This window comes from Ctenopharyngodon idella, chromosome 2, assembly GCF_019924925.1.
Source record: "Ctenopharyngodon idella isolate HZGC_01 chromosome 2, HZGC01, whole genome shotgun sequence".
Classification (NCBI taxonomy): domain Eukaryota; kingdom Metazoa; phylum Chordata; class Actinopteri; order Cypriniformes; family Xenocyprididae; genus Ctenopharyngodon; species Ctenopharyngodon idella.
The window spans coordinates 30604840-30629122 of record NC_067221.1 but is presented as its reverse complement, the minus strand read 5'-3'; the positions used below and the strand labels follow the sequence as shown (position 1 = coordinate 30629122).

The 24283-nt window shown below is 38.8% G+C and overlaps 1 protein-coding gene across 4 annotated transcripts in view; it reads left to right on the top strand.

Moving 5' to 3' along the window:
* mep1bb (meprin A subunit beta b) overlaps positions 1–24283 on the top strand; it is a 36499-nt gene extending 12216 nt beyond the window's left edge. For all 4 annotated transcript variants that reach the window (XM_051876316.1, XM_051876324.1, XM_051876299.1 and 1 more), the window contains 9 exons: positions 4583–4700; positions 4905–5083; positions 11096–11314; positions 11841–11999; positions 13583–13798; positions 18632–19099; positions 19831–20010; positions 20785–21022; positions 23518–24283. In XM_051876316.1, coding sequence (XP_051732276.1) covers positions 4583–4700; positions 4905–5083; positions 11096–11314; positions 11841–11999; positions 13583–13798; positions 18632–19099; positions 19831–20010; positions 20785–21022; positions 23518–23740 — 2000 coding nt within the window. In that variant the 3' untranslated portion in view covers positions 23741–24283. The remainder of the gene's footprint in view (positions 1–4582; positions 4701–4904; positions 5084–11095; positions 11315–11840; positions 12000–13582; positions 13799–18631; positions 19100–19830; positions 20011–20784; positions 21023–23517) is intronic.

The window sequence follows — 24283 nt, the reverse complement described above, 5'->3', positions numbered from 1 at the left end:
GACGCGCAATGTCCCCTGTTCTTCTCTCTGGTCAGCAACGATGCACCGTTGGGTGTGGATGCTCTAGCCCACGAGTGGCCAAATGTGTTACTTTACGTGTTCCCTCCGTTGAGCCTGATCGAGCCGACACTACGGAGCGTTCGGGAATGCAAACATGTAATGATTCTGATCGTGCCATACTGGCCGGAGAGACTTTGGGTTGCGGAGATTGCACAACTGCTCTACAACCAGCCATGGCCATTACCAGCGCGCAGGGATCTCCTCTCACAAGCACGGGGGGAAATATTTCAGCCCTCCCCTCAGAAACTAGCTCTCTGGGCCTGGCCCGTGAGAGGCTAAATCTGAATGCAGCTGGGTTACCTCCAAAAGTGATTGAGACAATTCAAAATGCGAGGGCTGCCTCAGCATGTTCTTTATATACTTTCAAATGGAGGTGTTTGAGGGTTGGTGCGCAGATAGGAACATCGTTCCTTTCTTGTGTTCAGTTTAGGATGTGCTGGGTTTTTTACAGGACCTTCTAGATAAGGTCAGAGCTAAGGGAAGACCTATCTCCTGTCAACGCCTTTCTCATGGGTGGTGGAGGCTATCGTATTATGTTACGATAATGCGAATTTAGAGCCCCCAATAGGACTACAAGCACAGTCTACTAGAGGCATGGCTACTTCCATCTCTATTCAAGAAATTTGCGCAGTAGCAAGCTGGTCTGACAGAACTCTCTCTGGCCCACTCAGTCCTGGGAATGAGTAGTCAGGTTGTATAATGCAGTTTTATTAATGGGCGAATTCCTCATATTATTCTGTTTTCACCTCCGCCGGGAGCTATGATTCAGATAATTACACAGCCTTTCTTAGTCTGCTTCATCAGAATATCGGCAATACGAGAGTTGTCTATATCCCATAGTGAGATACTGAACGAATGTTAGAAAGAGAACGTTCTCTGATAACATGAAGTGAGGTATCTCACAAACATTGCCCTCCTTGCCTGTCCTGCATGGAGAAGAGATGGCAGGTAGCTGCGGTTTATATACAGGGAGGCGGGACTCCCTGATTGCTGCAGCGATTGGTCTGCCATGGTTGGCAGACGTGGTGCTATTGGTGCTTCCGCGATCGGTCACGCCCTGAGGCGGTCCCATAGTGAGATACCTCACTTCATGCTATCAGAGAACCGGGGTTACGTCAGTAACCTATTGTTCATTTCTATGCACTCAATACTTGGTTGGGCCTCCTTTTGCATGAATTACTGCATCAATGCGGCGTGGCATGGAAGCGATCAGCCTGTGGCACTGCTCAGGTGTAATGGAAGCCCAGGTTGCTTTGATAGCGGTCTTCAGCTCATCTGCGTTGTTGGGTCTGGTGTCTCATCTTCCTCTTGACAATACCCCATAGATTCTCTATGAGGTTCAGGTCTGGTGAGTTTGATGGCCAATCAAGCACAGTAACACCATGGTCATTGAACCAGCTTTTGGTACTTTTGGCAGTGTGGGCAGGTGCCTAATCCTGCTGGAAAATCTCCATAAAGCTTGTCAGCAGAAGGAAGCATTAGGGCTCTAAAATTTCCTGGTAGATGGCTACGTTGACTGTGGACTTCAGAAAATACAGTGGACCAACACCAGCAGATGACATGGCAGCTTAAATCATCACTGACTGTGGAAACTTCACACTGGACTTCAAGCAACATGGTTTCTGTGCCTCTCCACTCTTCCTCCAGACTCTGGGGCCTTGATTTCCAAATGAAATGCAAAATTTACTTTCATCTGAAAAGAGGACTTTGGACCACTAAGCAACAGTCCAGTTCTTTTTCTCCTTAGCCCAGGTAAGACACTTCTGATGTTGTCTTTGGTTCAGAAGTTTCAGTTGTAGCCCATTTCTTGAAGACGTCTGTGTGCGGTGGCTCTTGATGCACTGACTCCAGCTTCAGTCCACTCCTTTTGAAGCTCTCCTAAGTTCTTAAATCGACTTCGCCTGACAATCTTCTCAAGCTTGCGGTCATTCCTTTCACTTGTACACCTTTTCCTACCACACTTTTTCCTTCCAGTCAACTTTCCATGAATATGCTTTGGCACAGCACTCTGCAAACAGCCAGCTCTTTCAGCAATGACCTTCTGTGGCTTACCCTCATTGTAGAGGGTCTTGATGTTTGTCTTCAGACAACTGTCAAGTCAGCAGACTTCCCCATGACTGCTGTTGGGATTACTGACCTAAACCCAGTATTTATACTCTGAGACTGGTAATTTAATAGAACCTGAAATTAAATATTCTATTAATTTGAGATACTGATTTTTTTTATTGATGAGCAGCAAGCTGTAATCATCAAAATGAAAACAAAAAAGTCAGGAAATATTTTACTTTATGTCTAATAAATCTAGAATATATTTAAGTTTTACTTTTTGAATTAAATTACAGAAAAAAAAAAACCTTTTTCATGATATTCTAATTTATTGAGATGCACCTGTATATATATATACAGTGCCCTCCATAAGTATTGGAACAGTAATGACAAAATTGCTCTGTTAGCTGTGGTGTCAAGAGTCTATAAATATGATTAAAAGATTAATAAGAGGCAGAAGTATAGAATGTCACATTTTATTATCGACTATTTCAACACAAAATGTAAGATGTAAGCAAATGTAAAAGTGTAAAAGCTAATATTTAATTTTAAATCCCTTGCAAGCAATCACAGGATAATAAATAACAATAATAAAATAACATTCTGTACTTCTGCCACATATTCATCTTTTAATCATATTTATAGATGTCTTGACACCACAGCTAACAGAGCAATTTTGTCTTTACTGTCCCAATACTTATGGAGGGCACTGTATATATATATATATATATATATATATAAAGTTTTCTTTTGTTATATATTTTAACTCTTGAATGCATGAATGTTTCACCAATCATTATTACATATTCGGGTCTTTAGTGAACCGGATCTAAATCTACAAAAAATTACAAAAAAATAAAATAAAATAAAAAATATATAAAGCACATTTCTTTACCTTTTGGAACTTGGAAGGATTCAATTTGAGCAGATGCTTTTTTATCATAATCAGAGATTCAATTATTGAAAAAAAATCTACATACCTTGGGTCGCTAGCGAATGTAGTTAAAATGTAGTTTTTTACTGTGATCAAAGCTGAATTTTCAGCATCATTACTCCAGTCTTCAGTTGTAGGCATGTGACAGTATCAAATTTTCATGTTGCGATAATTGCTGAAGCTTTTATCACGGTATACGGTATTATCACAATATTGAAATAAGTTGCAGTGTTGTACATACTATAACAGGTTTAAGAATTTTTTTTCCTATAACAAAAAGAACTCTGAACATTTACAATACACAAAAAAAAAAAAACTTTAACATCTCAAATATTTCTGCTAGACATAAATGAGGTTAAATTAACATCAAATGGAGACTTTAGCTTGAGTCTCCTGAGACAAAAGTCTCACAATGGTCTCTAAAGTTTTAGAAGAGATCTCAACAACATCACACACTGTGCTCAGACTTTTCTCCTCAGCTAGAGACTCGGGAGCTCTCACTCTTGTCTTCTCTGAAGTTTCAGAAAAGATCTCAACAACATCACACACTGTTCTCGATTTTTTTCCTAAACTAAAGATTCCAATGGTCTAACACTTGTCTTCTCTGAAGTTTTATAAGAAACCTCAGTAACATCGCACACTGTGCTCAGACTTTTCTCCTAAACTAAAGACTCTAAAGCTCTCACATTTGTCTCCTTTCAAAGTTTAGATGAGATTTTAACAACTTTACAAAGTGTGTACCAGATATGCAGAAATAAGGTTTATGCTACTCTTAATTGTTGATACAATAAGAAAGCTGTACAGTTTATGTGCATAGGGCACATCATTTGTTGTTGAAAATAGTAATGTACCAGACACCATTATCAGGAAAATTGCTACAGGAAAGGTAACCCTGGAGCTTTCTTTGCTGAAAGGCACATTAAATGGCTTATGACCCAATCCTTGACTAATTTGATTATTAATACATATTATGTGATAGAAATGTTTGAGTTCACATTGAGACATTTGACTTGGTATACACTTTGCAAAGTTGTTGAAATCACTTTTGAAATTTAGAGGAGCCAAATGTGAGACCGCCAAAGTCTTTAGCTAAGGAGAAAAGTCTGAGCACAGTGTGTGATGTTATTGAGGTCTCTTATGAAATTACAGAAAAGACGTGTGAGAGATCCAGTGTCTCTAGTTGAGGAGAGAAGTCTGAGCACAATGTGTGATGTTGTTGAGATCTCTTCTAAACATTAGAGGAGACAAATGTAAGACCACCAGAGCCTCTAGGTAAGGAGAAAAATCTGAGCACAGTGTGTGATGTTGTTGAGATCTCTTCTAAAACTTTAGAGACCATTGTGAGACTGTTAGAGTTTTTGTCTCAGGAGACAAGTATGTGAAGCAGAAGACTCGAGCAAAATTCTCCATTTGATGTTAAAGTAACCTCATTTTTGTCTAGGCGAAACATTTGAGATGTTAAAGAGATCTCACTTTTGATTTTTCTTTCCTATGGGATTCCATACTAATTAGGCCCTAACATATCGATTTCTCTATGGACAGATATCAACGCAAAAGGGGTTATCCTGAAGGCCTTTGAACAGTATCGGTTGAAGTCATGCATCGATTACAAACCATGGAATGGAGAAGAAAACTATATCTCTGTATTTAAAGGCAATGGGTGAGCTACTAAACACTTATATACATGCTGCTCCACACAATATGAGTGTAGGAACCATCTGGCGTACAAATTTGATTTGGTAATAAAATGGTTTTACTGCACAGTGGTGTTGGTTAATATGCAAAAAAGCATGTTAGTGTACTTCATGACCATTTATCAGTATGACAACTGATAACTGTTAAAAACTTATGTATGTGTGATTAGATGCTTTTCATCAGTTGGGAACCGGCGAGTTGGCAAACAGAGGCTGTCCATTGGCAGCGGATGTGATCGCATCGCAACCATTGAGCATGAGTTTCTACATGCATTAGGCTTCTGGCATGAGCAGTCCCGCTCTGACCGTGATGACTATGTCTCCATCATCTGGGACCGCATTTTAGAAGGTATTTTTCGATTCAATACATCCTATGTATCTTTGATACATGAACCAAGACCTGAGAAATTGTACGGACTCTGAAATAAGCTCAGATCTATCTATCTACACTGGGAAATTATGTTAGTTATTGTTGTTAAGAATCCCCAAGCATTTATGATTTCAATAATACCACATTACACCGTGCATAATATCAGTTAAAATAAAGTACATAACACACTGTAATTAATTATAATGTATATACACAGTTTATTGTCGGGTCAAGTGTCAATTTAGTGTATGCAAAGGAACATCTGAAAACATTTTTGAAAGAAAAACAAACAGCTCTACTCAGTCAGCTCTATTCTATAACTACAAATGTAGGATCAGGATACATTCATTCATCGATAGGCTTGGTACCATGGAAAATGACTACATCACAGTTCAAATGAAGGCACCAAACATATGCTTGCGTCTTTCACAACCAGCAACAAATTGTTGACAGCTTCCTCTGTATGAGATTCAACTTGACCTGGTGGACATGACAAACTGCTACATGATTCTGTCTCTTATAGGACATTCTTGAGCGTAGCCATGCTTTTAATCTTCTAAGGGTACTAAAGCTTCTTTCTGCTTCAGAGGATGAGAAGTCCACAGACCTCCACTGAAAAACCTTAATAATATCAGCTGCCTCTGTACTGGATCCAAACTAGTAGTTTTGTCTAAACATGAGTATTAATCTCAGGATACTCAGTACACAACTTGTTATAGGAGTTTGTGATTTGTTTGTACTTGCAATTCCACTGAAAAGCTTAGGCAGTTGACTTAGTTCTGGCACTTTGATGGGTTCCAAGTTTAGGGAATGCTGTAGCAATCTGAAAAAAATCTTTGAATTTACCAGACAGACTATAGAGATGGACAGACTATGTATCTAGTCAAGATAATCTCTCAGCAGCTTTGAATTTTTGCATGTCTTTTTGCATATTGGCTAGCAGACATGATGCTTGTGTCTGGGAGTGGCCTCTCCTGCCAGCATAAGAGGATCGACACAATGTCATTACAATGTTTGCTTTACATTAGAAGCCTGGACTATAGTGACTACTGGCTAGTCATTCTGGTACTAAGTGTAACAAACTACTGGTTATCATGCCGTTTTTGCCTGATTCCTTCAATTTCCACAGCAATGCAGATTACCTTGGCTAGTGAGGGAGATTCTTGGTTACACTTTATTTTAAGGTGACATTGTTACAGTGTAATTACACAAACAAGTACTAAGTAATATAGTTCCTGCATATCTGGGAGTGGAGGCTAATGAAGTGGTTGATAAGATTCCTAAGCAAGCTCTAAAACACAAAGACAGATGTACAAGAAATATAACCTACGACCTTCGGGTTACAAGTCCGACTCTCTAACCCACCCCACAAAGGTGGTTTAGGGTTAGTTTGGTTTAGGGTTAGTTACTTGTAATGATGCATAATTTGCTGTTATTACTGTAGTAGGTACATGTAACATGTAACTACACCTTAATATAAAGTGTTACCAGATTCTTTGTAGATTTGCTCATGCGGCAATAATATTTCATGCTTCTTCTGATATGTCCAGAGCTCTTGGACAAGGTTGCAGTCACCTGAAAGGACAACTTGTCCACAAATAAAGTGCCTATTAAAGGGGTAACTGCTCTTGATGTGGAGGGAACTGACCTAGAGGAACTAGAGGCATATTATACAATTCCGCATGTCTCCCATGTAGCCATTAGAGTCCATGCATTTGCACTCAAGGTGCACAGGGGCTGCAATTTTGGCGTCCAAAGTGGATGATTACATTCAAATATAATGGTCCACGCTTACAGATCAGTTGCTTATTATTATTAGTATTAGAAGAATGATGGGAACATGAAAATAAAAACATTGAAAGCTTTGGATGGACTGCTAATAGGGAAGCACAAATAGTTGGTATTGCAGACTGTAATATTAGGCCAACTGTGATCTTATCCAATATGGATATTGGATATTTCCATGGATATTTCCAATGCCAATAGTTGACTTACAACTACAAATGGACTGGATATGGATATGCACGGTTGCTACCGCATTTAGTCTCAGTTGTTCGTCAGCTTGCGGTGCAGCGATTTTTGCCTACCTTTTCAATGAGTGCTGTTTGCATGGTTTTTACACTTGCTGCTTGCAAGATCTCCTAGAGATTACGGTAAACAATGTCAATTTAAATTTTGCGGTTGGCATCTGTCACACCCTCCAACAAGAAGGAAAAGGGTGTTAATTTGGATGTGTTGAGTTATATCGACAACTTTGAGAGTAAGTATTCTCAAGCTAACAAGCTAGCTAGCTTCGTTTGTGGTAGTTCATACTTGTAACAATGGGTGCGTAGGCAGGCAGATGAAGACGCAGATGAGTAAAATTCAAATACACGGTTTTAATAGTAAGATCCAAACAGGTAGGGATACACACACATAACTGAAACGTGGCCGGACAAAGAACATCAGAAAAGCTGGAACTTAAGTAGTGCAGATAACAAGGTGATAAACGATACACAGCTGATACAAAACTTATATGACATGACCATGGTAACAAAGGAGTGGCGGGAAACTGAACAAAGGAAGGCATGTGACTAGTGAAAACAAGCTGAATATAACTGCTTTACTACTTTTTTTTTTTTTTTTTTTTTTTTGATCTATTTAACCTTTTTTTTTTTTTAGATCTTCTATTTTTATAGTTTCATTAATGTTATTATGTTAATACAATATGTATGATTTTGTAGGACTATGAATGTCACAGATTTTGTGCATTTTTTTTTTAATTTTCTGATAAGAAAATGAAAATTTTGCTATCAGAGAATACTATACCAGAAGCGCACATACAACTGGGATTTTAGCGGAAATATGTAGACCGTAGGCCGTGCATAGAGTCCATTAAAATTAAGAATGAGAAAGATACTCCCAAGATCTATTATTGTACAGCAGTATTTAGATCAGGTTTACTCAATGTGGCTACATACAGTATCTCACAAAAGTGAGTACACCCCTCACATTTCATCAACCATTTTAGTATATCTTCTCAAGCGACAATACTATAGAAATTAAAACTGTATATACTTTAGAGTAGTCAGTGTGCTGCTTGTATAGCAGTACAAATTTACTGTCCTCTAAAAATAACTCAACATACGGCCATTATTGTCTAAATAACTGGCAACAAAAGTGAGTACACTCTAAGTCAGGGGTGGGGAACGTTGATCCTGGAGGTCCATTGTCCTGTAGAGTTTAGCTTTAACCCTGAAAAAAACACTCACCTGCCTGTAACTTTAGTAATCCTGAAGACCTTGATTAGTTTCAGGTGTGTTTAATTAGGGTTGGAGCTAAACTCTGCAGGACAATGGCCCTCCAGGATCAACGTTCCCCACCCCTGCTCTAAGTGAACATGTCAAAACTGTGTCCAAAGTGTCAATATTTTGTGTGAGCACCATTGTTGTCTAGCACTGCCTTAATCCTCCTGGGCATGGAATTCACCAGAGCTGCACAGGTTGTTGCTGGGATCCTCTTCCACTCCTCCATAATGACATCACGGAGCTGCTGGATGTTAGACACATGGCGCTTCTCCACCTTCTGCTTGAGGATGCCCCACAGGTGCTCAATAGGGTTCAGGTCTGGAGATATACTTGGCCACTCCATCTCCTTCACCTTCAGCTTCCTCAGCAAGGCAGTTGTCATCTTGGCGGTGTGTTTGGGGTAGTTATCATGTTGAAAAACTGCCGTTCGGCCCAGTTTCTAAAGGGATGGCATCATGTTCTGCTTCAGAATGTCACAGTACATGTTGGAATCCATGTCTCCCTCAATGAAGCACAGTTCCCCAGTCCCAGCAGCAATCATGAAGTCCCAGACTATGATGCTACCACCAACATGCTTGACTGTAGGCAAGACACAATTTTCTTGGTACTTCTCACCAGTGTGTCGCCACACATGCTGGACACCATCTGAGTCAAACAAGTTTATCTTTGTCTCATCAGACCACAGGAGATGGTTCCAGTAATTCATGCTCTTGGACAGGTTGGGCTTTCTTGTGAGCCAGCTTCAGAAGAGGCTTCCTTCTGGGATAATGGCCATGCAAACCGACTTGTTGCAGTGTGCGGCGTATGGTCTGAGCACTGACAAGCTGACCTTCCGCTTCTGCAACCTCTAAAGCAATGCTGGCAGCACTCATGTGTCTGTTTTTTAAAGCCAGCTTCTGCACCTGACGCACAGCACGAGGACTCAACTACTTTGACCGACCCTTGCGAGGCCTGTTCTGAGTGGAACCCGTCTTGGAAAACCTCTGTATGACACTGGCCACTGTACTGTAACTCAGTTTCAGGGTGTTACCAATCTTCTTATAGCCTAGGCCATCTTTGTGGAGAGCAGGATTGTACTCAAAGCACCAAATTTTAACTGCTCTAATACAAGATCCACACATTTTGGTATGGTCCTGTCAAGCAGACAAAATATGCTATAAAAAAAAAAAAACCTGCCTATTAGTGCTCCACACGCCAGTCCAGTCAGTGATGGTAGTGCACCGGAAGTTGGATTGCTAACCGCCATAAAACCTTATTAGAAGATGAAGAGTGTTTAAGTAGAACACTAGAGACTTTATTCCCAAGTGATAGTGTTCATAGGGGGTGAGACGTCACCTGATTAGAGTCTAAGGATAAACAATTTTGGATTGGTGGTACCAACCGTAAGTGTCTGGAAGACACAGGGTATATAACTTAGGTCAGGTGTGCATAAGGGAATATCTACCCAACCTGTTTCCTCTTTCTTAATTTGACAAACAACAAATAGGACAAATTTGTTATTTCCATATAGCACTTCTTGAAGGCAAAGAAGGTGATGACGTCTAATGCAGGCACCATTTGATAGTCATAATGGCATGCCATTTCACATTATATGACTGCTGTTGGCCAATAGAATTTGCACAATTTCACACATGCTTCAGAGACCGGTCACACTGAAGCGCTCCCATAGCGTCAATATTTTGACGTAGTGTTGAGTTGGGTGGTGCATCATGTAAAAAATGTGGCCGATGCAGTTACGTTGAATGGCTTTATAGCTAATAAGTGAGACGCTCGTATTCTCTGTAGACAGTGTTTGGCAAATAAATAAATTACGGACAGATACATATGCATTACCAACATTTTATCATGTAGGCTTTATGGTACACCTCAAACAATTGATTCAATAGTAATGTATAGTGTTAATATTAATTGCTGAGTCCACGAATAGCTTGGGTATGCAGAGCATTTGCAGCTTATATGGACCACACGCCCCTGCATTATGCATTATAAGAACAGACAAAGAACTGAACTGGTTTTATAACTACACAGGACAAATTAGGGAGAAAACAAGGAACAGGTAGGACTAATCAATAAACAAATAACTATATTAACCAAGGACACAAAGACACATGTAAAGAAACTAAACTCAATGAACCAAAACAAAGACATACAGTATGTGACATTCGTTTATGAATGTTTAAAGTGTGCCTGTACTACTGGTGTTACGTGACATGTGTATAGAAAGGCACAAGGACGAAGGAGAATATGAAGAGGAATGTTTAATAACAAAAACAGGCAGGAACTCACTTTACACAGCTTAACATCAACGAGAATGGACGAGGAATGAGGGAGAACACGGGGTATATATACACAAGAGGCAAACAAAGGGAACTTAACAAGATAATTAACGGGACACAGGTGAATGAAATGACTAATTAAACAGAATGGGGGAAAACTAGGTCACAGAAAACACAGAAGACATGTGACAACTGGTTCATCTGACAGCATGTGTGACACTTATGTTTGAAGCACATGAATAACTTACCTGGCATGTGAATACTGAAATCTCTCTTGGTATTATGTGACATTTACTGTGTGTATCACAAATATTTACATTGTGGATAAAACATATTCTAAACTAGAAGATTATTAACAAGCAGATTGTTACAAGGAGATATTATTCTCAGGGATGGACATTTATTTTCAGAACACATTTATTTCACAGGCAGGGAGCATAACTTCAACATATACAACGACACTACATCCAGTGCCCTGAACGTACCTTATGACTATGGTTCCATGATGCATTACAGCAAGAAAGCTTTCCAGAATGGCACTGAGCCCACCATAGTCACCAAGATCCCTGCCTTCAGTGACGTCATAGGCCAGCGTATGGAGTTCAGCGACAGCGACGTGCTCAAACTCAACAGACTCTACAACTGCAGTAATGCATTTTACACACTATCACATCTAAAGTAATACAAAACCTCTTTCCTATAAAAAATGTGATGTTTAGTTTTCATCAGTTGTTCTCAACCCTGTTTCTGGACTCCACACTACTGCACGTTGAATGTCTCTTTTGTCTGATACACACACATTTCAGGTCCTAGAGTCTCTACTAATGAACTGATGACCTGTATCAGGTGTGTTTGATTATATAGGGAGACGTGCAGTGTTAGTGGGGCTCCAGGAACAGGATTGAGAACCACTGGTTTACGTCACAGTCATGAAACTGATATGCTTCATGCTTAGGGCTGGGTATTGATATTAGTTTCAAGATTGGATTTGATTCCAATTCTTGCTGGTATCAGCGGGGGGGATGATCTCAATGTTAACGAGTCGACAATGGTCAAGTGTACGAAATACTTTGTTCGCAGCAAGATCGTACATGTGAACATGTAGGAAATTTATGAATGTTTAAAGTGTGCCTGTACTACTGGTTCAACTGACAACATGTGATTACTTCACAGCCAGCTCCTCCACATTTCTGGACTCCTGTAACTTTGAATCTGAAAATATCTGTGGAATGATCCAAAGCCATGAAAATGCTAACACTGCAAGCTGGCAGCGTGTTTCCAAAGCTGAAGGTGGACCAGAAACTGACTACACCAACATGGAACGCTGTGATGGCAAGTCTTGTTGATTTATAATATTTAAAAAAATTCAATACATTCTTTATAATTGAGAAGCTTTAAAGGGATCGTTCACACAAAAATTAAATTTCTCTCATAATTTACTCACACTCATGTCATTTCAATGTCATTTGGCATTATTGATGTCAAATCTAGCATGGCAGCAGTGACGATTTTCATAACTTAAATTTCATCATATGGCTTTTATTGTACATTTTTAAACTGTTATGGTTCTTTTTAGTTCACTCATTCACTCTGGATGTATAGAAAAGAGCACTTCACTTAAGTTTCTGTGTAGCTTCCCCTTTTGTCATACAGAAAGCTATACAGTATGACAGTGCAAATGAGTTTAGTTTCTAATTATCCCTTTAAAAGAATCATTTGTTGGTGAAGATTAATGGAATGCACAATATTTAATCTGATAAATTCACTGAATTGCTATGTGAATGTGAACACTCTGTGCAGGGTGCTGATGTAAAAAACTGATCAAAGACCCTTGCACACATGGACTTGGACACGGACACTTCTGTTTCAGCAAATTCATTTGGATAACTTTTATAAGAGAGCACATGAATACTGGCATGTGAATACTGAAATCTCTCCTGGAATTTGATGATTTTTTAAATGTTCTTACAGTTATATGTTTGTTAGTTAATATGCACCTATAGACTGAACATGTAATACACATGCGGATGGCGTCCCATTTTTATATTATCTCAAACATATTCTCAAAACTATAATTTGCTAAATGTACTGGGAAATGAGTTCTGATGAGGACAGTGATGATGGCATAAAACATCTGCTCAAACTGAACCCTTCTAAGCTCCAAAAGGTAACAAAATATGCTTTATTTAATTCTCCTGTTACCCAAATTTGCGTTCTTGTAGTTTACACGGAGATGATAACGGTATCGTATTTATGAAATTGCACTTTGAAACTCGTTTTCAGGCAACTTATTCCGAGTTTAAAACTTGCAATTGCGAAGTCAGAGAAAAAAATCAATCAATACCAAACAGGTCTTCTTCAGGGTGCAAAAAAAAAAGGGTTATTTAAATTACATATATATGTAAAATACTAATTGCACTTGTACTTAAGTACTGTTGAAGCAGAAATCTTGTCAACATTATGCTTTTTACTCTTTTGTCCATTTTTACTAAATACACAGGCCAATCAAATCTCCCAACTAAACTTTTACAGTCAGTGACATCCAGTGTAAACTGTCTTTGGACACAATTATAATCATTTGATCTTGTGATGACACATCAATGATCAGTCAATAAACAACTCAAAAGTTGAACAATAAAATCAGCTGCTGCAGAACTTCACATAAAACATTTACAGGTACCAGGTTTACTAGATGGTTAAACGGGTTAATGTAAAACGTTTTTGTAAGTTACATTAATGAGAAAATCTCTAAAATTCTAACATGCAGAAAACATTTTCAGTACAATTAAACACTCCTTTACTTTAACTACAAACACCTTTCATAATCACTCAACATGAGCATTTTTTAAATGTAAAAGGCCTTGAAATTGTCAGTTCATATACTCTATAACCACTGACATCCATCTTGTTTTCAGGAACGGGATATTTCATGCACTTTAGCACTGCGGTTGGGAGGGAGGGGGACAAGGCGCTGCTGGAGAGCAGGATTCTTTACCCCAAGCGAGGATTCCAGTGCCTGCAGTTCTTCCTCTATAACAACGGTCATGCTAGTGACCAGCTCAGGATCTGGACGCGAGAGTTCGACACGGCAAACCCGAATGGGACCCTGCATCTCATTGAGCAGATTGAAGGTATAAAAATGTTTTGCCTTGGATTAATGAATATCATACGTTATTTTAAATGTGACTGTTGTCAAAGGCAGTTTCTCTGCACCACACAGGTTTTATATATTTCTATTTATTTATTTATTTTTGCATTAATCTAATTACACACCTTAGTTACTATATTTACAATATAAGTTGACCTCAAATGTCAAATGTCAAAATGGTTACTACATTATAATAATAATAATAATAATAATAACCAACTAAAAAGTCAACATGAAAACATTGAGCCTGTTTACTTTAATACATGTTACTGGTCTTAGGAATGAATGATCAGTGCACATAATTCTCATAGAAACAAAAATGAAGCCCATATATAGACTAGACTCTTTCAGGACATCTGAATCTGCCATCGCAGGAAGAGGATGATAAGGAGGAAGAATCGCCTTAACTTTTGTACGGTCACATTTGTTTTTTTGTGAAATAAATATCATCTTTAAAAATATATTATTACTCTATCATAGCAGCAGAACTGAAAAACTATTGGTTTGGTTAAATGACACAAAACATCTAAGCGTTATGTATGTAACCCTGTTTCCCTGAGAAGGGAACGAGATGCTGCTAAAATGCATGCACAGGTTACTTTACTTCCTGAACAAGTGTTTCAAGCCCAAGCTGCTTTCACATTCATGCGAATCACGCCACAGTTCCAGTGCAACCGAACTCAGACCACCTCCTACAGGTAGTCTCCGCATAATAGCTTTCACATTAACAATTTTTCATGCAAACCATGCCCTGTTTTGAACTAAACTGCCAGTGTGAAAGCACCCACAGAAACAATTCAGTCTGTCTAAGCACTGCTCACAGACACGCTTTACAGGTGATAGATAGAGGCACCCGTCTAGTGATAGTCCCGCTAACACCTCCATCATAGCCATCCTGGCAACGGTTACTGCAAGGCCAACTGCATACACCTCCTGCTGGAGGGAGGGCAGTCACAACAAAGGGTCTGCATAACAACCGTACATTCTGTTAAATGATCATCCCTCAGCAGGGCAGCTGAAATTGAAGGTGTTGCATCATCTCACTGTGACCACTCATTAGGCTGCCGCCTCGCCTCCAAATAGTGGAAGAGCAACCGAAAATGAGGGGGTTGTAAGGTTCTACTGCAACCAACCTGTGAAGATGAACCATTACGATGATGTCATCACTGGAGTGCACTAGATTACAATGACGTTTCACTGCGCCTCAGTGTTTGTTACATGTTAGTATTAGACTGCCTAGCGCATTGTTTACGCTCATATTTTACCTATAAGAGTTCATTATACCACTTGTGTGTTTCTGTCTACATATATGTGTTTATGACGCTCTACTATGGATGTTAGCAACTCCACAAGACATATATTCATACCGCCATACCATTTTATGTAACCCTGGTGCTTGTTGTAGTTTTGAAGTTTGTTTGTTTAATGTATGTTTATTATTGTAATAGTTTAGTTTGGCACTCATCCAACCTGTCGGGAATGACTTCCTGCTTTTCACATGACCAGATTAATCCTAATCTAACCACGGCATGTGCCATGACCTCCAATAATTTGCATCATTACCAGAAGATGAGGAAAAAAGTAAATTTCACGCTTTTAGGAGCTCTCCTAATCTTTTTTTTTTTTTTTTTTTTTCATCAGAAAACACATCTACTTTTAAATTGGTGTCTAACCAGCTGATGCACCCTTTTTTCAATTTCCTTAATTCTCTGAAGTCCAAGTCATCATAGTTGTGTAAACTATGGTGGTGGAATATAGTGAATGGAAACTACAGTTAAATGTTGTGTTCCCAGTTAGCAAATTAAACAATCCACTATAGCTGAATGACTTTACAAAAAAGGACCAAAATTTTGAGAGATTGATTACATTGGCCATAAAACAGAAACATTTCAAGTTTGCAGCTGTGTTAGAAACACCCAGGAACCAGCATTAACAAGTTTTCTGCAATTTAATGCTAAGCCAGTATAACACAAAGTATAATGGTATACATTACATTACATTACATTACATAAACATTACATAAAAAAAGAGACCAAATACAATTCTATTTTGTTATTTTCTATTTGTTAATGTTCTATTTATTAAAACCAAGTATAAATTTCATCAAGTTAGTGTTTTTACTCATTTTTACATTTATTCCAATTTAAACAATATATATTATTTATATTATTATTAACTAATATTCAGCTTTTCTTTTTAATAGTCAATTTATTTTCAGCAGTCATCAAACTTGTAGTACACACTGGTCAGTGGTCACAGACACGAAGATGTACCTTTAATTTTACCACGCTGATTGCTCACTAAAACCCCCCGCAGTCATGTTTTCAGGCCATTTCGAGTTTGATTGTGACATGACACAAAGCGGTGATATCTAAGTGACAGTTGTTTACTTACTTTTAAATTAGTCTTCCCATTAACGCCACCACTGTCTTCATTCAGGCAGATTCGACAAGAGCATGCACGAAAACAAGAGGCGGGATTTATCGCACGGACCAATCATGTCCAATCATAGCGCAATTGAGGCATTGCCTCCTCTCACGTGACTTTCCCCCATTCATTCTCAATTACCCCCCACTAAACCCACCGCACGCTTCTGCTTTGTTTCTATGAGCTGAAGGGAGTCACAGAGACACGGACTCCCCGCTGTAACTTCACCTGCGGGTGTCGCTTTTTGACAGTGTTTCTTTAGAAAAACGAGTGACTTTTACAATTTTTAATGTCAAATTTTCTAACATTTGCGTTGTTTTATTTTTGTAATATCGATTATTTTCTCATCCAGTTTTTTTGAATAGGCACTGCCTCCCTTGCCTCCTTAGAGAAAACGCCCCTGATGTATACAGGTGCTGGTCATATAATTAGAATATCATCAAAAAGTTGATTTATTTCACTAATTCCATTCAAAAAGTGAAACTTGTATATTATATTCATTTATTACACACAGACTGATATATTTCAAATGTTTATTTCTTTTAATTTTGATGATTATAACTGACAACTAAGGAAAATCCCAAATTCAGTATCTCAGAAAATTAGAATATTACTTAAGACCAATACAAAGAAAGGATTTTTAGAAATCTTGGCCAACTGAAAAGTATGAACATGAAAAGTATGAGCATGTACAGCACTCAATACTTAGTTGGGGCTCCTTTTGCCTGAATTACTGCAGCAATGCGGCGTGGCATGGAGTCGATCAGTCTGTGGCACTGCTCAGGTGTTGTAAGAGCCCAGGTTGCTCTGATAGTGGCCTTCAGCTCTTCTGCATTGTTGGGTCTGGCATATCGCATCTTCCTCTTCACAATACCCCATAGATTTTCTATGGAGTTAAGGTCAGGCGAGTTTGCTGGCCAATTAAGAACAGGGATACCATGGTCCTTAAACCAGGTACTGGTAGCTTTGGCACTGTGTGCAGGTGCCAAGTCCTGTTGGAAAATGAAATCTGCATCTCCATAAAATTGGTCAGCAGCAGGAAGCATGAAGTGCTCTAAAACTTCCTGGTATACGGCTGCGTTGACCTTGGACCTCAGAAAACACAGTGGACCAACACCAGCAGATGACATGGCACCCCAAACCATCACTGACTGTGGAAACTTTACACTGGACCTCAAGCAACGTGGATTGTGTGCCTCTCCTCTCTTCCTCCAGACCCTGGGACCTTGATTTCCAAAGGAAATGCAAAATTTACTTTCATCAGAGAACATAAGTTTGTACCACTCAGCAGCAGTCCAGTCCTTTTTGTCTTTAGCCCAGGCGAGACGCTTCTGACGCTGTCTGTTGTTCAAGAGTGGCTTGACACAAGGAATGCGACAGCTGAAACCCATGTCTTGCATACGTCTGTGCGTAGTGGTTCTTGAAGCACTGACTCCAGCTGCAGTCCACTCTTTGTGAATCTCCTCCACATTGTTGAATGGGTTTTGTTTCACAATCCTCTCCAGGGTGCGGTTATCCCTATTGCTTGTACACTTTTTTCTACCACATCTTTTCCTTCCCTTTGCCTCTCTATTAATGTGCTTGGACACAGAGCTCTGTGAACAGCCAGCCTTTTTTGCAATGACCTTTTGTGTCTTGCCCTCCTTGTGCAAGGTGTCAATGGTCGTCTTTCGGACAACTGTCAAGTCAGCAGTCTTCCCCATGATTGTGTAGCCTACAGAACTAGACTGAGAGGCCATTTAAAGGCCTTTGCAGGTGTTTTGAGTTAATTAGCTGATTAGAGTGTGGCACCAGGTGTCTTCAATATTAAACCTTTTCACAATATTCTAATTTTCTGAGATACTGAATTTGGGATTTTCCTTAGTTGTCAGTTATAATCATCAAAATTAAAAGAAATAAACATTTGAAATATATCAGTCTGTGTGTAATGAATGAATATAATATACAAGTTTTACTTTTTGAATGGAATTAGTGAAATAAATAAACTTTTTGATGATATTCTAATTATATGACCAGCACCTGTATATAACTTTGCTAGATTTGCATTGTTAATAACTGTCAAAATGCATCATCAGAGTCTGTGAAAAAGGTCCATTGGTTCTGAATACAGAGGTGCTTCTCAACAGAAGAAAAGCACAAGAAAAGTGATTTGTTGCTTTTATAAAACAGATACTAACTAATAAATATAATTAGAAGAAAAATATTGTCAGATTGATTGGTTTTGTCCTTTCACTAGCAGGTCTAATGTTAATGTTTGGGCTCTGAGTGCTGTGCCATGACATACAGGGTAGCTGTTACTAGATCACCACTAGAACACTGGATTGACTGACTCAACAAAACAACCAGCTGCTTTACTAACAGGGACTCTTTTATGTCTTTTATTTGAAAGCTCCTCCCGGTGACCTGTGGCAAATCCAGCATGTGAGCCTGAATGTCTCCAAAAAGTTCCGTGTGGTGTTTGAGGGAATTAAAGGGAGTGGAAACACAGGCGGACTCTCACTAGATGACATCAACCTATCAGAGACCACTTGCCCTGAACATGTATGGATGATCAAGGACTTCAGAAGCATTCTGGAGAACACGCCAATGGACACTGCCATTTACAGCCCGCGTTTCAGATCTAAGGACGGCTACACCTTCCAAATGGGCCTGTATCCCAATGGCACAGCTGGATACCCAGGCGAGCTGGGAGCTTATGCACACTTAACGTCAGGGGAGGATGCCGTGGATGACAGTCTGGTCTGGCCTGCTCAATGGAAGCAGATGACCATGATGCTGATGGACCAGAATGCAGACATCCGCAAACGCATGTCCAACCAGAGGAGCGTAACAACAGACCCCACAATGAATTTGGAAGGTATGGTGTTGTTGATTTGGGTATACGATTCCCATCTTGTCCTGCTAGATTTCTGAAATGTTTATATGCCAAAGATTTAGTGTTTACGTAGGCTAATCTAATCTGTCCCGCCAGTTTCATAATGAACCGAAAATATATTTACACTTAGGATAATAGCACAAAGATCTCTAACATTGTGGTTAGCACAGTTGCTTTGGCAAAGCATTGGACAGCGCCCTTATCAAATCACATATGATTTAATCAAGTAAAGTCAAATCATTTATAGTGCTATATACAAAAGAAATTGTTTCAAAGCAGCTTCACAAAAATAATTAGAAAAGTTATAAACTTCATCAAATATGAGAGTTCAAATTCTGCTGTAAAGCAGCTGTAACAAGACAATAGTGTCATTATTCAGCTCAATTCCATTCAGTGATGATTTAGTTCAGTTCAATATATGTCGATGTTGCAAACTTTATCAGTTTTGGAAAAAAAAAAACTAAAAAGAGGTTTTAGTCGATATTTAAAATCCAACTACAAGTCCAAAGAATTTTTGCTCAGTTCAATTTAGTCACTGAAAAGGGGCTGGAGCTCTAAATTTTGATCCCAAGGTGTATGCTACTAGATTGATGCATTTCATTTTAAAATCTACAAAATTTTCTTCTGGAGGAAGACAGAGGGACCCATCATAGTCACAGAATCTAGTGGAGAAACACTGAATCATCACTCTTTTGTTCAAATTTCTTCTTTAGGGACAGAACATTTCTTCTGGGATGATCCACGTAAAGTTGGGGTAAAAGTAACAGAAGTCAGCGGGACAGAGTATTTCCGTGGTCCAGGTGCTGGGACCCCTGTTTACCTCACCCAGGCCAGGGCACTGAGCCGAGACTTCATCAAGGGCGGAGATGCCATCTTCCTCCTTACAATGGAAGGTGAGCACTGAGAAACACAGAGCCATTTCACAACTCGGTTGATTTGAAAGTCTTTTAGTTTTCATTTTATTCAAATTTAAAAAACATCCCAACATTTCCGGAATTTGGGTTGTACCATGTGTAATGATGCTATAATTTGACGTGTGGATGTTAATCTTATGACTTTTAGCAGACGTTAGGTTTTGGTTACTTAATACCATAACTTAAAACCAACAAAATATCAATTTCTGATGATGCTATAATTTGACATTGTGTAGATGTTAGTCTTATGACATTTAGCAATGTTAGGTTTTGGTTACTTAATACCATAACTTAAAACCAACAAAATATCAATTTCTGATGATGCTATAATTTGACATTGTGTAGATGTTAGTCTTATGACATTTAGCAATGTTAGGTTTTGGTTACTTAATACCACAACTTAAAACCAACAAAATATCAACGTCACCATATTCTACATCAAATTGACGTTGACATTAGACATTGTCCTGACATTGAATTTCAGTCACCCTATGTCAGAACCTATACAACCAAATTGCAATGTCTTTTGATGTCTGGTGATGGTATTTCTTCTATGGAACACAAAAAGAGATGTTTAGCAAAATGTTCACGTTGCTCTATTCCATACAGTTAAAGCTGACAGGGATTGTCAAGAGCCAAAAAAACACCAAAAAGTATTGAAATGTCCAACATAACTCGTTTTCTTCCAGCTGGCCGTACTGATGCCGTGCTAGTTGTGTGCTTACATTTGTCCATCTTTTTATGTTCTTGTAGATATCTCTCATCTGGTTGCTTCACAGCCCTTCCCTTCCACAACCATGACTCCAACAAGCTTAACTCCTTCTGGAACACCCGGTCCAACAAATCCAGACAACAGCACGTCAACCAACACAGCTACTGTGACCTCTCCTACATCTGCCACCACCACTACACCTCATGACCCGTGTGTGTCAGTAAAATGCGAAAATGACGGCTTGTGCACGCTGAATGACGCAGGAGAGGCTGTGTGCAGGTAATACATAAGAGGCTAGTTTTCCTGGCGTTTTTTTTTTTTTTTTTAACGATTGAGTAGTGTGTAGTAGAGTTATAATGCTGCAGTGACCAACCACTTTCGTTCTATTTGAAAGTATTTTTCTAGTACATTTTTCAAATTCTCCACTAAACAGTGTAAGCCATGAATAACCAACCAGCCAAAAGCGAAATGAGACACTAAAGTTATAAAATAAAAAAGATGTGTTTTGTGTGTTTTTCGTGGCATTGACTCAGTGGGTGTAACTGCAGTCACAATGGTCGACAGTGACGTCAAGTGCATACCCTCTATTATTGGGGAGATGAGAGGGTCTGTATCTCTTACCATTGAAGAAAGTGTAATGGCTAACTTGGATTACGTGAGGCACCTCAGGCTGCGTCCCAAATGACACACTTCTATGCACTTTTAGTCTCACCCAAAAATGAAAAATCAGTCAGTAATTATGCACCCTCGTTTCATTCCACACCTGTAAGATCTTCATTCATCTTCGGAACACAAAGATATTTTTGATAAAATCCGATGGCTCAGTGAGGCCTCCATTGCCAGCAAGATAATTAACACTTTCAGATGCCCAGAAAGCTACTAAAGACATATTTAAAACAGTTCATGTGACTACAGTGGTTCAACCTTAATGTTATGAAGCGACGAGAATACTTTTTGTGCGCCAAAAAAACAAAATAACGAATCAGTTATTGTGTGTATCAAACTGCCAAAGTCACGTGATTTCAGTAAACAAGACTTCGTTACGTCATAAGTGTTTTGAAATTTCAATGGCTCACCACTGGGGGGTGTGACTTTGGCAGTTTGATACACACTCCGAACCACTGATTCGAAACAAAAGATTTGTAAAGCTTCGAAGCTTCATGAAGCAGTGTATTGAAATCGCCCATCACTAGATATTGTTGAATAAAGTCGTTATTTTGGTTTTTTTTGCGCACAAAAAGTATTCTCGTCATTTCATAACATTAAGGTTAAACCACTGTAGTCACATGAACTGTTTTAAATATGTCTTTAGTAGCTTTCTGGGCATCTGAAAGTGTTAATTATCTTGCTGGCAATGGAGGCCTCACTGAGCCATCGGATTTTATCAAAAATATCTTAATTTGTGTTCCGAAGATGAACGAAGGTCTTACGGGTGTGGAGCGACATGAGGGTGAGTAATTAAAAACAGAATTTTCATTTTTGGGTGAACTAACCCGTTAAGTCCACGAGAACGTAGGATGTCCCATTTGTCAATTTTAGGCTTCAGAAGAGTGCTCACAAGCGCCCCCTTTGCAGCCCATATGTGCCCTCGATGCGTACTTTTGCTGAGCCCACACCGGTGCAAGCTCCAAAGCAGACTTCTTCTCGACAGTCAAAGAAGTGTTACATCACGAAAGTGCAGACTCGTAGGAGGACCGCGAGTGTTTAGGGTGCCATTTGGGATTCAGCCTCAGTCTATCAAGTAATGGCAGTAACATCAGTGCCCGCCATTCAAAGTTTTATGACAGTCAGTTACAGTTTACATTAATCAGTTTCTTGTGGATTATCATGTTGGTCTTGTGAATAAATGTTCTATATTTGGTGTTATATTGCTAGTAAATGTTAATACAGTAGGATGGCATTGCTTTACTTAGAGAAAAAAAAAAAAAAAAAAAAAGCATGAATATCTTTATTAGCTGCAAATTACTAGTCATTAAAAGGTGCATAAAACTACATTTAAAATTAAACTAAAAACTTAATTGTAATTCCAGTTTGGAAAGATCAACTAGAGTTACTTGACTAGACATTGACTGTTTACATGTGCACCAATAATGTGATAATTTCCAGTGTAAGGACTTAACCACAATTCTTAGCTAAAAATCAGAATAATGAAAATCGCACATAAACGGAAGTGTCATGTAAACATCTTACCGTGATTATTTTTTACTGTCATTATTTACATACCCCAATGATGACCACAAATACCACAAATGATGAGCTCAAATATAGTAGGTGTGTTACTGGCCACTGTTTGTTCTACTTACGTCGAATGCAAAACACATTTCTATGGACGAACTGGATTTTTGTCTGTGAGACACCTAAAAGCATCTTCATTTCGATGTGTTTGACAAACAATATACTAAATTATATTCATGTCGCGCAACAATGAAAACATGAACTCAGTTTCTTCAGCACCCCAAAAAAATGTGATTTACCGCTGTTTACTTAGCAGCATAAGCCACATATTTTACTACGATTATGGTTGTTATGAGTTAAATCACATCAATTTGATCAAAATATTGTTTACATGAGGTAAGGTTTAAATTCAATATTGCCTAAATCTCATTATAATTGCATGATGGGTGTATGTGACCTGGATAATTAAAAAACAGATGTTTATGTCATGATTAGTCTTTAGTAATAGAAGTTGTTTTTACAATTCAAAGTCTTCTGCACTTTTTTGAATGAGAGCTTGTGAGAGCTGAGCAGAATGTATGTGTTGTGTCTCCCTGCAGGTGCATGGTGGGAAATGACTGGTGGCACTACGGTGACAGATGCCAGTTTAAGAGCTCTGCCCAAAGCAACACCATCACTGCTGTACTGGCGTCTGTCGTGGTGTTTGTTGTCATGCTAATCGTGATGGTAGTCAGCGTGGTCTGTGTGAAGAAGCACCAGAGAAAAGTGCAGCTTGATGGAGAGGGAATCACCATGAAAAACATGTTCTCATCCAAAGCATGAGGATATGATGTGTTCTCTAAGGCCTGTTCACATCAAGAACGAAAACTATACAGATAACTATGATGATAACTACATTAGCGTCAACACCAGTGGACAGTATAGTTCTGTTTATTCTAAGCACGTGCTGCGGTTTTTTCATCTTCCGCTTTAAACGCTCAAGCTCTTTAAAGCAGGGTGGATTCTGATTGGCTGTCAATGTTTTTATCGTTCAGCAGGAAAAAATCTGGAAGTTCTGGAAGTGATTCCAAAGATATCGTTTCTCTGTGCCGTTATCATTGTGCTGTGGACTCTGCTATTCTTTTATATTTAGAATTATTTTTAGAACTATATCTTTATCATTATAGTTATCGTCCTGGGTGTGAACAGGCCTTAATGTGTGACGTATACAATAATGCTATGACTCATGAAAATGCTTTTGCAATTGATTCTTTAAATGTACAGTAATTAATAGGACAAACAGTAGTTTGTTCAGTGGCCCCCAAAAAGCACTTGTTCCCTGTCTAAATTCATGAACACACTTACAATAAAACATTTGATAAAGAA